General features: G+C 41.0%; 1 protein-coding gene across 2 annotated transcripts; it reads right to left on the bottom strand.

Moving 5' to 3' along the window:
- Positions 1 to 3,409: 3,409 nt before the first annotated feature.
- On the bottom strand, positions 3,410 to 12,773 carry LOC104360462 (elongation factor 2-like). Of its 2 annotated transcripts, XM_042804444.1 has the most exons (5): positions 12,135 to 12,773; positions 6,341 to 6,555; positions 5,571 to 5,641; positions 4,787 to 4,987; positions 3,410 to 3,498 (listed from the first exon to the last, which is right to left on the bottom strand). In XM_042804444.1, exons 2-5 carry the CDS (start codon positions 6,451 to 6,453, stop codon positions 3,494 to 3,496), a joined length of 390 nt encoding a protein of 129 aa, XP_042660378.1. In that variant the 5' UTR covers positions 6,454 to 6,555; positions 12,135 to 12,773; the 3' UTR covers positions 3,410 to 3,493. The 2 variants fall into 2 exon arrangements, 1 of the variants encoding a protein (XP_042660378.1); XR_006166656.1 differs by lacking the exons at positions 3,410 to 3,498; positions 6,341 to 6,555; positions 12,135 to 12,773 and adding an exon at positions 5,946 to 6,327 and having other exon boundaries at positions 4,107 to 4,987.
- Between the last annotated feature and the right edge of the window lie 2,372 nt (positions 12,774 to 15,145).

The following is a 15,145-nucleotide window of genomic DNA, read 5'->3' on the forward strand; positions in this document are numbered from 1 at the left end:
AGAATGAAGGTAATGAACTTGCTGCTCCATTCATCTCTTACAGTATATCCAAAGGCTGGTACATAACATATTCCTGCTCATCTCAACCACATGTTCTCTGAATCTAAGATAAATACAATGTGGTTTTACATGCAACAGGCATATAAGGACATAAAGCAAGTTTTATGTGTAGTACCTAAAGGCATTTCCTTTGTTTTCTTACTTTTTGTAATATCCTGCTAAACAAAGTCACAAATTAGTAATTACCATTATAATACAGAAACTTAATCCAAACCCATTTTAGGCAGTTTTACTCACCTGTGCACTACAGCTGTATTTCTGACAGCCTCCAGTAAGCTGGGAAATTTTGTTTTACCCATAGCAGCTTCATCATCAGGTGGCCCCTCATAAAGAAGTTCACAGAGGTACTTTTGTACTGTTACAGGGGAAGGTAAGTGAATGGTGATCATCTGAAGCAAGGCGTCTCCAGCAGGCAGCCAGTGATGCATCACAGTCTAGGGACCCAAAATTCACAATGTAAATAAAACTTCTTTTAACAAACATAATAACTGATCCCCAAATAAACCTGTTGGATAGCGTGCAGAAGACTACACCTAGGGATGCAATGTAAAAAGACATGACAGCCACTTGAAATTTCCCTATGACTACCTTAATCTTGTTAAAGGCTAGGAGTAAAATTATTCTCTAGAATAAGCAATTTGAACATAACTGTACATTTGAATTACCGAAAACCAGCACTCCTTGCAGTCTTTTTTTCCTTGGGCTAGTGACTTACTTTTCAACAGAGAGGTTAGAATTCTTGTATTATATTAAGCTCCTGAAACAAAACACGAATGTCCTCCTTCTCTGCTGACAAGAGATTACAATAGTAGAAAGAAAAAGATCCATGAATAGTCATATTTTATGGCTGTATCTTCCATATATGTAAGACAAAAATAAACCCAAATGTTTTATTAAATCCCTGGCCGTCTGCCACAGTGATGTGGTTGGATTTCTCCTCTCCAGTGACTATTTCAAGAAGTTTACACGTGTATTCCCTGGGCTGCCTTTTCATGTGGGTTTTAACATACCTGCACAGAACACAAGTTAACACATAAACTGGACAGTTTCTTAAAGTCTCTGCTCTTAACATTCAGTGCTGCATATGAAGTGATCACGTGCTTTCAGACATTACTCTTCAAAAGGCTGACTGGAATTCAGCAGTGTTCTTGAATATATTGGAATTTGTGAGAACCAACCAGAAACCATGTTCTTGATTACACAGCCACAGTATTCATGAGTGGCAACAGACACTTTGTATTAGCATTGCATTTACACCTTGGGAAGAGGGAGGGAGGCAGTATTGGCGGGGTTTTTAATATGTGAAAAAAAATTCTCTCCCTTTTCTTAAATCAAAACAGGCATGTCTTTTGTATGCTGCAACACATGTATGTCCTGTTATACTTCTAGAAAATTCAGTGCAATACATTACCAAGCACCTCACTTCAAATCATGTCATTCCTGATGCACAAATTAACCACTGACCAGATTATAAAAAGACAATTAAGGTAAATTTCTGTGGATTTCAGAAAGATCTACAAGACTGTTCTCGTTACACAGCTCAAGGGTAAGAAACGCTACCACACTGGCAATTCTAATGAAGTAGAAAGGCCAAGTTACCTTAAGAAGTGGTTTTTCTTCTTTATCTTGATCTTCAATGTCTAGCTTGATATCAAGTTTCTCTATCAGTTTGGCTGTCTCTTCCTTCTTAAAATTCATAATGGCATCAAAGATCTGAAACAAGTTTATAGTGACCAGAGTAAGTAATGTAACGGAGACAGGTTTTGCTTGGCATTTACCATAAAGATGTTGTATGTCTGAACACCCTCTGGTTTCTCTGTTCCGGGCCTTTGTTTGAGAAACTATTTGCAACGATCATATAGCTCAAGAGTCACGAATTATATAAAAAGTTTCTAATTCCAAAGGAAATTCCAAATTCCTATCAGAATAGGTTCACACATACAACACACAAACCTTTAATCTAATGATATGCAAAATGTTATTTCAGTGAACAGAACATTTAGATTTGCTGCCTTCTTCTCCTGTCCCACCTTTTGCACATTGTTCTTATACTGCAGAATTTTTCTAGTCTCTGCAGAAAATATGGACCTTCTTTACGAGATGGATGGCTTTCCTAAGAGCTAACCTGCTAAACAAAAAAAACGTCTGCCCTTACACCCTTGCAATCAAATCAAGACAAAATATTGCCTTACCTTAAAGACTGGTTCCAGAACTAGCTGGCAAAATGTCCTTGGCAACTTCTTTCTGTCTGGGCTAGTGGCTGATTTGCTGAATTTTCTAGTTGCTGGATCAAAATATCTAAAGAAGATGTTTATTTTTACTCATCTAGCTTGGACTTGAGGAGTATCCACTTTTCATGCAAATTTCTGCTTAGTTATTTTTAAAAGAAAACTTTGTAAAGTTTCACATTTAAGTGCAGATTAAAAGAGCAGAAGAGTGGCTAATCCTTATTTGAATGTAGCAATAACTGTTAGATGTTTGAGGAGGCAAAAGATGGATTTTTGTTTGTTTAGGTTACTGAGGTTTTCTACTACACTTAAAAAAACTAACTTCAACATACATTTTTAGGCTTTTACAGGGAACTAGGCACTCTAAGCAAACCTGTTGCTAAAATTTCTCTTACTCTACTCTGTTATGTATAACTGTCTTTTTAAGCCCTGTTAAAATAATTTAAATACCATACAAGATAAACCTTGGAGTACCCTGTGAGCTAAATGAGTCAAGGTAGGTTAATTTATTATAAAGCATCAGAAGACAAGCAAATGTATTGAGCTTTCACATCTATAAAGCATTCAGTTAACAACAAATTGTGTACACATCTAACAGGAAATTAACTCCATCATTTATGAGATAAAACTTAAGGCTCATTAAATTCACGGAAACACTCAATGGTATCAAAAGACTGGAATTGGTTCATAATATTGTGTTGTGCATTAATTCTACCTGTGCAGTTCAATAAAAGCATTTATGTTCTGAAGATCTGAGAGTGAATTTCCCCTGTGCTTTTATGAAGCAGGTTATCAGAACTCACCACAGAAGGCACATAAAACATATCTGCATCACAAGCAATTGCTTTTCTCAGATACATAAATATTTTTCTTGTAAGAGTTACAAACTCATGTCTCTAGCTTTCTAATCTGCCTATGGAAGCTTAGTCTAACAGAAGCACAAACTTAACATGCACTGGTATGTGTCACGGATATCCTCAGAGTGTCACTGTGCTATCTAAGCATGTATCTACATTCATTCCATGTGTACTGTGTTACTTACTTAACACCCCAGAGTTTTTTCATCACCTCTTCCACTTTCTTAGAATGCTTGACTGGAGGGAGTTGTGCTTTTTCACCTTTGGCAGCAAATTTGGTCACATACATCTCAGCAAACTGCTTCAGAGTAAATGCCCATCCATGCAGACCAGAGCCAAACCCAACAGTCAATCTTTAAAAGGAGAAAAAAAATTAATGCATTTCACAAAACACTGATTGCAAATGTATCAATTGTTTTCAATGACAGGTAGTATTAGTAAAGATGTCAAATATTTTCTGAAACACAGAACAAGAAAATATTTCTCCTAAAATGGGTCTATTAAATATTACTTTGTGGCAAGGACCTTACTTTGTCACATACAGCGGAAATATTTATAGCAAAGGGGAAAATAAAAACTTCAGAAATATATTTGTAAAGTGCTAAGTAGGACTTGGAAGATTATGACTCTGTAAAGAATATTAATTGGACTGTTGGTGAATTTTCTCTGGAAACTAAAATATTCATTCCTGCCACACAGATAAAACTGGTCTGACTTAAGAATGACTGAGATTCATGGAATATAAGAATCAGAATACAATCCTAGCTGAGAGCCCTTTGTTCCAGTAAACAGATTAAGCTGCAGACAATTTTAGCCATGAAACAAGCTAGTAGAGGATGGTCACATTTAAACAATGGGAAGCAGGTCTGAAAACTCTGGTGAGGAGGTCTGTCTTGTAGCTATTAGGTGAAAAAAACAGTATCTGAAGCAGCCTGATTATGACAATTCCTTACTCTAACAGCTGGACCTCTAGAGAAGATTCGCAGTTGACTTTGTTTTCTTATTTCAAAATTCTCAGCTCCAATACAGGAAATATGATTTGTCTTTCTAGTTTCAAACCTTCCTTCCAGAGATATCCAGCATATTATGATGTAATTTCTGGTAGAATAAGAGACCTACATCTTCAGATCAGAAAAGAATAAATGAAATGTCTTATGAGTCAGGAATAGCAGTAAGGCCATGTTTCTTGTCATGTAAGTGACATAAGCAGCAAAGTCAGGCACAGAAAAATAATCTTCTGGTTTCTGGTCCTTTGCCTTAAATTTCAAACCATAGTTTCACTTCAGCAGTTTGCCCCAGGCAAATGTCTGACATTTGATGTCTGAATGACACTGAGCAACTGGCTTGAGGTTACACATTTTCTTAGTGAGAAAGCATCACTACAGGATGATCTGCTTTGTTAATTCTCTCCTCTCTCCTAGTTGCTTTTGTTCCCCCAGTTGGTTGGTCTGAAATAATGTCCCCAGAAGAAAAAGTATGAAGCAGTGGGGGTGGAAAGGGACTGGAGAATGGTTCCTTCAGGTTGGCCAGAGATCTGAACTGCCATAATTGTATGCAATTGTTTCATATCAAGGCTGGTATTCTCCAAAATAGGATTTCAGCCACAGCGAAGTTTTAAAGTTTTCTTTACCATAATATTACCCATTGGTCCTGTTTCACCCTCTCTGTAGGTGCAAATGATGACAGCGACATTTTCCACAATACACTGAAATGGCTGGTAAAGTTCCTCAGGCTCCAGCTGCAATTCTGGCAATGCACGATCCATTTTGCCCATCATCAGTACTGGTTTGATGTGTGCTGCAATAGTCTGCCACAGAACAGTCTCCTTCTGTACATAAACTCCTTTAAAAATATAAGCACAATTAAAACATGCATTATAAATATAGGCAAGATCCCTCATCTACTTTGTACAGTGGTGACTGGGAAAGTCAAAATGGGAATTTGGTAGTTGTCATGGTTTAACCCCAGCCAGCAACTGAAACTGTCATTACCCAGTTGCACGTATTGCTCCATTTTCTAACTGAAGGAGAAGAAGAATGACAGGTAGCTCCATTCACTACGATTTTACTGAAAGATTGACTTTATTTCATCAGTTACTTTACATTCAACCCACAAGCTGGATACAAAGTTGATATAATACTCTAAGATACACGAAAGGCCATGGGGTAAAATTGCAAATCAGAATTCAACCCACTTGAAGTTAAACTTTCAGAGAAAGAAGCATCTTCCATCAATCATTTTTTTTTTTTTTTTTTTTTTAAAGAGGAAGAAAATAAAATACACTGAGATCTTTTTAATTAGAAGAGCATGCTTCCTTCCTGAAACACAACCACAACAAGGGCATCATCAGTGACATAGAGAGCTGCGGTAACTTCAGAGGAGAAATCAACATGTCCAGGGGAGTTAGTTAAGTTAATAAGAAAACCTGAACCATCCATATGCTGTTTGATGAAGGCCAAGTTCTTGTCTGGGAGTTCATAGTACATACAAATTACCCTGTAAGAGAAGAAAATTAATTTAAATTATTTAATAATGTTTCATAATTTGCTGATTTTAAAATTTGCACGGGTCAGGCAACTATACCTGATCTATTACAGCGCCAATATTTCTTGATAAATGAAAAACCACAAGTAGACTTCTATATTTCAAATTCTGAAGTTCTTAGGATCTAACATTCTGCTTTGGGCGTAATTAATTTTTACTCTTATTCAAAATCAACACCTCAGGATAGTAGTCACAGTATAATATCACTGTCAGACACTTGCAGAGTCATGCCCCAAATCACTTTACAACTTGTTACCTTTGCAGTTGCAGACACTGAAGACAGAAGTAATAGTAACAAGACACAGCCCATCACAGTGGCTTGGAGGAACAGGGTATTCGTCTGTAAGCAATCCAATAAAAACAAAGCTTATTACTAAGAAACTTTCTGAAAGCATCTTTCTCCATAGTGAGATGCAGGTAAGAATGGTCGCTGGGTACCACTTAAAAGCTTTACTCCAACACTACCCAGATTGCACTCTGAAGACTGTGAAGTTCTGTTCTGTAATGCACAGCTTGATTCACATGTCAACTTAAAAAAGATCTGACAAGATGCAAATCTTTGAGCAAACCATTTGTCTGTCCCCAGATTTAAAAGAAAGAAAAAAAAAAAAAAAAAAAAGAAGAAAGAGAAAGATACCAACAAATTCTTACATAGACTTGATTGTGAGACATCTTTCTTGCTCATCTTTCCATGTGTCTATGAATCGTGTTTCTCCAGCTCTGGCTGAAGCAACGACGCCTGCTTTACACACCAAGGAATCCATCGAGGTTGATCTGCTGTGATCAACATGAGCCACCACAGATGTATTCCTAATATTGGATTTCTCGTCCACGACTGCTGAGATCTGATCTACTGTGAAAATCAACTGGATGGGGAAAGAAAAAAAAAGAAGAAAAACAGGTATCACTTCCTCTTAAAGTATAAAAATATCTATGTGAAATTTTAAACTTTTACTGTTTGTTATTAAATTCAAAATCTAAAGAAATTAAGTTGTTCATACTTTTAAGCTTAGTATTGCAAATAGCTGTTCATATTTTTGGCATGGTTTTGTATGTATGAAGAGTGGAGGAATAACTTAAACTACAGCTCAGATTTTATACCACAAAATGTCAGCTACCATAAAAATGAAGAATCCACTTGCGGAAGCAGAACAGCTCATCCCTGCTAAATGTTACTGGAGGGTTAGTGCACACAACTGCAAGCTGCAGCTCTCACCACAGTTTCCGCACACATCCTTCTCCTCTCCTCCCACCGCTGCCCCTCACTTTGCCAAATCCTCCTCCCACACCAGCTCTCCACCTCCCAGGGATTTTCAGGTGAGCCACTCTTCCCGGTTTCCAGAAGCTAGGTCTTCTTTTGCAGCTGACATACCAACTCTAGAAACTGGTGGTCCAGTTCAGTCAAAAACCTCTTTAAAGACTAAACTACCAAAAAGCAACATTTTTAGAGCCCCTCTCACAAATAATATCCTAGATTTTTTTCTAATTTCAATAATTCTATCTCTTGCTAAGAACAATTCCCCTCCTTTAATTTGCAGAGAAAAAAAAAATATTGACCTTCAGAAGCCCTAGTAATTATGTGTGAAACACATGACAACTTAGCAAAGGAAGCTGAGATCTTACTAATATCAGCCTGTCTCATTCTGTACTGAGAGTCACCTGTAGGTCACAGGAGTGCAGTTAACGTGGTTATTCATGCAAATCCCTGTCATGCAAGAAGTGCTTCACAGGGACATGGAAAATTATATGGAATATTAAACAAACAAACACAAAAATCAAACACCACATCAGTAGTTTATACTAGTTGCTCAAGTGAAGAAAAATATACCATAAGAAACACTTAAATAGGTGTTCCTCATATGCATTTGACTTGTAAATGACACAGAAATAATGAAACATGCATTTCTATTGCTGCACCAACGAAGGTTTCTAACACAGTCTGGGTCTTAAGGAATGCATCAGAACACAGGAATCCTGTCTTCTTGCAAGGGTAAGACATTAATTAGAAAAAACCCACCCAGCACAGCCCATAATATAATTATATGTAGAAGACAAAACATTTGTTTTGTTTTGTTTTGTTTTGTTTTGTTTTTTACATGAACTGACATATATCTTATTACTGCATATTCTCATACTAACTTTGAATCTTCAGTTCAATTTCATTATACATTTCCTCAAGAAAATGGTTCTTATTAAAAAAAAAGGAATATTTTAATTAAAATAGGCAAGTTCTTTTTAGAGATGAGAAATATCCAAACTAATGAGCGGCCTGGTCTCTTTCCCCCAAAATGTATTTTTTCCCTACTCGCCCATACATTTATAGTTTCTTCCCTATCTCAAACTCTGCAATAGAGAACACCACCAACACACCTCTTTTTTTTCCTGCTAAAGAAAATGACAAACAAGGAACCTTAATTTTTTTGTTTGTTTTATAAAGAATTTTTTTTTAAATAGAAAAGTACAAAGAATTAAATTTTTAGAGTATGCTTCTTGTTCTGTCAGTGATCCACCTCAAATGAATGAAGGCACTTCATGTCTGAATTTGTTCTGTTAGGTTATTCTTCAGTTTAATAAAGTCAATGATACTTCTTTTCTAGAATGCTCTAGAGCATCCTGTCCTCCAAAGTCTCCCTTCCAGCAAAATTTACATATGTCTTCACAGACCTTGAAATCTTTCTTTTCCATTTAGAGGAACAGCAACACTACTTTTCTTTTCTACTTTTATCATTTTCCCTGTTCTTAAAACTGTGCTGTGCTAAAAAAAAAAAAAAAAAAATCAGTACTCTTAGCAAGTGTCGTGGTTTGAGCCCAGAGAGCAACTGAGCACCACACAGTCACTCAATCCCCTCTTCCCCCTCAGGAATGGGAGGGAGATAATGAAGTAAAATGCTCACGATTGAGATAAGGACAGGGAGGAGTGGCTACACCCACTACTTCCTGGGCAAAAGACAGACTCATTGGGGGAAGAAAAAAAGAACATAAATTTAACACAAACACTAACAACAACATTTAGTAGACTTAGTAGGACAGTGAGAAGCATTACCACACCTTGAAAACACCTTCTCCCCCACCCCTCCCTTCTCCCTGGGCTCAGCTCTGCTCCCCATCTCTCTACCTCCCCTCCCAGGGGCACAGGGGGCAGGGGATGGGGGTTACAGTCAGCTCACTGCTCTTTCCTCCTCAGGGGGAGGACTCCTTGCATTCCTCTTCTGCTCCAGCATGGTCCCCCTTTCACTGCAGACAGTCCATCACGAACTTTCTCCAACTTGAGTCCCTCCCCAGGGGCCGCAGCCGTTCCCATGCTGCTCCGGCGTGGGTCACCCCGGCGTGTTGCAGTCCTCCCAGCGCCGAACCACCACAGTGGGAGCTGCTTCTCCTCTCAGAGTCCCGGCTTCTCCAGGTGCAGCTGCTTGCTTCAATGTGGGCTCCTCCACAGGCCTCAGGTCAGCCTCTGCTCCACCGGTGACCTCCATGGGTGGCAGCGGGGTGGCCCTGCTGTCTCCACCATAGGCTCCAGGACGTCTCTGCTCCGGCACACCTCTGCCGCTTCCTCCTCCTTCCTTCCACTGACTTGGGTGACCACCTAGGTCTCCTTCTCATTACTCCTCCACACAACTTCCCCTCACAATCCCCAACGCCTCCTCTCAGGTTCTCCTTCTTCAATACGTTATCACAGGGGCACAGCCACCAAACCTAACTGGTTTGGCCCTGGACAGAGCTGGGTCTCCCTTGGAGCCGGGGGAGCTCATGAGAAGCTTCTCACCGGAGGTCACCACTGTAGCTCCCTCCCCTGCTACCAAAAAATCCCACCACACAAACCCAGCACAGCAAGAATTAACTATAGTGCTAGAGCTGTGCCATATTCAGTTATTTCAAAATGCAAATAAATACTTAAGTGTTGAGAAGTGTACCTATGTGTTCTTTGTGTTTGCTAATTATATACTCCCTTAATGGAACAAGTGAAATTTACTTCCATTAAATATTTAATGAGCGCAGATATCGCATTTTGAACTGAAACCTGTGTTTCTTCCATTGTCTCCAAGTTTCCAATACATTTATATACACAGGCTACACTGTAGTTTTCCACTGGGGCAAAGAGCAGAGGTGACCGTAACAGTTTATTTCTTCCTCATATTTTAATCATACAGGCCTCCTACGCGTGTCCATTTATGTTAATTCTAAATATAAACTTCATGCACATGCTCCTCCGACAGGACTGGATGTTCTCCTATGGACTGTCACAGCTATTCCCATAATCTGAGAAAGGATGGTACTGGAGTGGTAAAAACCTTGATTTGTGCCTTAAAACAATGGAGCCTTACTCTCCAGCTGGGATAGTTATGTCCCACTGTTACAAAAGTAGAATGAAAATAGATGCACGGAGTGACTGTTACACAAGACATGGATGTAAAATGTTAGTTTGATGGGTTTAGTTGCTTGGTGTTTCAGGAAGTCATCAATATATTACTATTACTTTGTGGTGGAGCTGGAGCACTGGGTGTGAGATGGAAAAGAATCACCAAGTGATGGTGAGGGAAAGGAGAGCCGAGAAGCACAGTGAGAGAAGAGCAGGATCAGACAGTACTGGGGTGGGAGATGGCAGGTAAGACAAAGGACAAGGAAAAGCTACAACCAGGTTTAAGAGATTCAGTGGACTGTGGGACCCAAAGCTCTACAATACTATACCTCAAAAGAAGCCACCACAGTCAAGAAGGGAAGGAGGCAGGCGTCCATAAGCGACCTCTCAGCTTCTGCTGATAAGTCTTATGGCACGTCAATGCCAACAACATGAACTTACTTACAACATGAACTTACTTCTATTTCAAACTTTCCATCCTTTTGCTCAACTACAAGACTGCATCCCTCCCCAGAAACTGAAGGTCTGTTGTCCTAGATATCACTGCATTAGTACTTTTTGGTAGGCCTACAACAATATAGTGCACCTGAGCATGAAGCCTTCAGACTGTAGGAAGTTAATACTGACAGCTGAGTTTAAGTAAGGGGCACTCTTTTATTATTGTCTGGTTGATCCCTTGGCCTAAAGGAATATTTTTAGGAACTTAACACTGCTAGCTCACTTTTAATACACTTTGTTATATCATAGCAGCTGTTCTTGTTAATATAACTGAGCAAACGATTCTTAAGTTTCTGCTAATTAGCTTGTTAATAAAACATAGTATATTAGAAAAGATCAAGAGTTCAAGTCAAGCATTAATATTAATGCCTTAACAGACCTTCTGGCAGGAACTTCAGGATTATGTATTAATAAATGCTATCCACTTCCAAACATTTTATTTACCACTTCATTTACATGATTGCCAAAACAGAGTTTACCATATGTGCTGTTCTATAAGAGACACACTGGCATCACAACTTTTTTTGGTCATAAATACAACTGAAAACACAAAGCCAGATTAAAAATCAATAGCAATTTTAATTTTAAGTGTTTTTCATTAAAGCGCTGTTAGAGAGTTTCAGTTCTGCTTATAGATAGCAACCCGATCAAAGTTATCTTGCTATGAAATGCTTGATGCAGGGGGGTTAAGGTCGTTCGTGTGTAACATCAAGCATAAAATGAAGGGGATGAAAGCAGTATTTGTAAAAGGGAGAAACATTACAAGCAGCGCATCACTTTTTCCACAACCCTCAAGTTTCATGGCCATTACAGCCAACGGCCTTGGTCCTTTTAACTACTGCATTACATCATTTGGGTAGCCCATACTGCAGTGTTCCTTATCCCTGGCTATCAGTAACGCCTCCACAGTAGACTGCCTTCCGCTTCTGCAGGGCACCACTTTCTCTTAAAGATGGTCAAATTCTTACTGTAACGAACCATTACATAGCTTCAATTCAGAAATACATGTTCTAAAAACGAAGAAAAATTAAAACACTGACTGAAGCCGACACAGGTAACTAGAATGTTCATTTTAATAAGCAATAATACTTATACAATGAAAGATTACAAACATTAATAATAAAAAAAAAAAAAAGAAAAAAGAAAGAAGTGTTCCAATAGTATTAATCATCAAGAAATGAAAAGATGCACAAGCATCGATCACAGAAACAGGCTGGTAAATTCTGATTCACTAGAATAAAAAGGAGATTCAAATCAGGCTAAAGGCATTACCACAAGTGCAGTGATTTAAAATAATGGAGAAGGCTTTCTAAGGGGAAAAATTAATTAAAACCAAAGTAACAAAACCCACCCTGCAGTGTTTCTAACAGGTTGATTTCCCTGAGAAAACGCTGCTGATCTGATTCCAGTCAGACCATCCTTCCTCAAGATCAGTGAGGTGCAGCACTGTATAACACATATATTCACACATATACATAGCCTTTTTCAAGCCTCACTGCTTTTATTCTAGAAATGTTTTTATCACCTATCCTTATAAACACTGATGGTGAGGATTCAACGCCAAGGATTACACCTGAATTCACGACACACCTTGATGGGCAAAACGTACAGAAACGTTCAAATCTGTGACCTACACCGACAAGGCGCACTCCCCATACCTGTAAAAGGAGGAGAATGAGAGAAGAGTCACCCTCCTAATAAAAAGTGCATGGAGACGGGGAGTGATAAAAACAAACAAAAAAGCTCAGCAGTGCCCCAGTCCCACAGTCCCCGGGCGGGAAGGGACGCGGCCAGCACCGCCTCAGCACTACCGGGCTCCTGTCAGCACCGGGAGAACGGGAACCGCCTCCCCCCGCACACCTTGGCCAGCCCTCAGGGCTGAGAGGGAATAAGGAGAAACGCCTGAAAACCACCATGCTCCGCCGAGGGCTGGCTGGGCTGCTCCCACCCTTTATCGCTGGCCGGCAGCGCTGTGAGGGGGACGGGAGGAAGATGGCCGCCGCGCTCCCCGTCCCCGAGGCGGAGGCGCGGGCAGGGCCCGGGTGCCTCAGAGCAGCGCTGCGGGTCGGCGGCTGAGCCTCCCCGCGGCCGGCCCCGCGGGCGCGCACTCACCGTGGCGGCGGATGGCTCCGGGCCCCACCGGCGGCCGCCGCCTCAGCCGGGCTGCGGGAACCCGCCGGGATCGAGCGTCTCCCCTCGCTCCGCCGACCGCTCGCTCCTCAGCGTGGCCGCCGCCCGTGGGGGTGCCGAGGGAGGGGGACGGCTTTCCCCTCCCCGCTTGGCCACCGCCTGCTCCCGCTGTGACCCTTCCCCGGAGGTGAGCTGCCCGCTCCTCCCCGGCCGCTCCGCCCTGACGCCGCCATGACCCCCGCCAGCCACCTCCCGGCCCCTCAGAGCGGCGGCGGCGGGGACGGGGAGGGGACGGGGTGGCGGTGGCCGGTGGGGCGCGGCCACCACCCCCCCCCCCTCCGCCACGGAGGGCTTGTAACCACGTTAATTCCGCCGTGGCTGTGAGCTCCAGGTTACTGCGTGCTGGGAGGAGATGGAAGAGAGGTCCCGGCTCCGGTCACCGCGCCAGTTCTCCGTCCAGCCGCTCGGGTCTGCCGGCTCCCGGGGACGGGCGCGGCGGAGCCCCGTCCCTTCCCCTCGGCGAGGCGGCCGCCGTGTTTCGCGGCTCTGCTGCGGCGGGGACCGCCTCGGTAGGTTTTACCTCAGGGTTTTAGCGGCAGAGCGGCAGGTTCGGTGACTTCCTTTGAACGGGTAGTCCCTAAACCCTTATTAGTTACTTTTAAAAAGAGGTTGAATGACTGATCAGTTCCCTGTTGAAACGCGAAGGTGACATCGCGTCCCTTTAAAAAAAAAAAATAACTTGCTGTCAGGGAAAAACGCTAATAACAGCGCTTCACGTTTTTCATACGGACTTTCACCCGAAAATGCCTTTTAAAAATGCTGGGTAATTAAATTGTCAAGCGCAGTGTGAGTGCATGAATGCCTTCAGTGAAAGCACCAACCTCTGGGATCAAACTAAGGGAAAATTTATACAGTAATACTCCTTAAGAATTGAAGATCAGGCAAGAAGAATATCAAATCAAACTACTAAGCAAGCATATTATTATATATAAGCCCTATGGATGGAAATGGCTGTATCAGCCATCCAGAATGAATGGTCCTTTTCAGAAACTGCTTCCAGCCTCAGGCGTGGAAAAATACGGTCCTGTTACTTTCAACAGAGTTTCTGCCCAAGGAGAATGTTCAGGATTTTACTCAATTAGCTGAAGTTTACTAGAATCAAATACAATTAAGATATCAAAATAACAAGAGCAAGCACTCAGGAAGGAATAGAAAGTGAGAATGTGGTTAGGAAATTCTGGCCTGCAGGTGTTTGTTATTAAACATCAATTTCAGTGGTAATAAATAGCCATCAGAAGTTTAGAATTGCACCTTTGCGTCAAAGGCATTACTCATCTTATTAAAGAGCAAGTATTAATTGCACCATACTCCTCAAAGTGATACTGTAACAGAGGCAAAGCTAGATCTGAGAGCTCCAGACCTTTTGCCCCAGATGCTTAGCAATTTCACATTGGATAGGCTGTAAACCCAAAGTGTTTGTGGCCTTGTCAGTACTATATTTGAAACAAAATCATCAAAGTCCTTTAGTTGGCTATGGAAGAAAGAAGCTGAGAGCTTCTTGCCATTCAGCTTCTGACTTTGCACATGCTGTTTTATTCATCTCTTTTTCCTGAACAGGAGGAAATGTTCACCAGATACTTTGCTGGCAAGCTTTTTCTACCCAAAGGCTCATTTTCCTTTTAGCATATCTTCTAGGGTTTATGAAGCAGACATCAAATAGCTTGCTTTAATCAAATTAGTTGTGTCACAACAGAGGAAGAGCACTGTCATTTTGTTCTGAAGAGCTGGGCAGCACTTGGGTGGACTTATGTAGACCGAATGGCAGCTTTGTGAACAGTTCTCTCTCAACATGGAGAACTCTTTCTGAAGACCTGATGGCTGGTTACAAAACCAGCTTTTTCTTGTGCCTGCATGCACACACACACAATTTTAAGTCTGTTTTGCACAGCCATGTTCCTATAAATATAATTGAAATTAACTATATTTTCCTCTGTCTTTTATTGCATTCCAATTTATGCCAATCTGCAGGAGAATGAACCTTACAAAAATGTTGAAAAGTTTCCAAATTAATAGGCTCCCCGGGAAAAAACCCTCAGTGTTTATTGGCTTGCCATCTTCATGGGCATTTTATTCTTTTTATGACCTAATTTCCATTTAAAAATGGCAACTCTTACACAAGGTATCTTTCAGCCTATGCAGTACCTACAAAAACCTTCTTACAGGCGCAAACTATTCCACTTCCCACTTTTGTTGTTGTTGTTGTTTGCTTGTTTGGGGTTTTTTGTTTGGTTGTTTTTTTTGGTTTTGTTTTGTTTTGTTTTGTTTTTTATTAAGAGCACAGCTTTCATTTGTATTTCTGGAGAAATTACTGTCCTTGTCCTCTCTTCCACAGCATCACCTTCAGCCATGGATATGGAGAGTGCTATACTAAACCCCTCTGGTTGTATCTTCAGTAAAAACAGCCAATAGAG

This window comes from Tyto alba, unplaced genomic scaffold, assembly GCF_018691265.1.
Source record: "Tyto alba isolate M040663 unplaced genomic scaffold, T.alba_DEE_v4.0 Super-Scaffold_42, whole genome shotgun sequence".
Lineage (NCBI taxonomy): Eukaryota > Metazoa > Chordata > Aves > Strigiformes > Tytonidae > Tyto > Tyto alba.

What these genes read in the sequence shown, in the direction of transcription:
- LOC104360462 (XM_042804444.1), bottom strand. Translation starts at nt 6,453, where the DNA reads ATGGATTCCTTGGTGTGTAAAGCAGGCGTCGTTGCTTCAGCCAGAGCT. An exon ending in TGTCTCACAATCAAGTCTAT is followed by an intron (nt 5,642 to 6,340) that starts GTAAGAATTTGT and finishes CTTCTCTTACAG; the next exon opens with GGTAATTTGTATGTACTATG. An exon ending in ACAGCATATGGATGGTTCAG is followed by an intron (nt 4,988 to 5,570) that starts GTTTTCTTATTA and finishes ATATTTTTAAAG; the next exon opens with GAGTTTATGTACAGAAGGAG.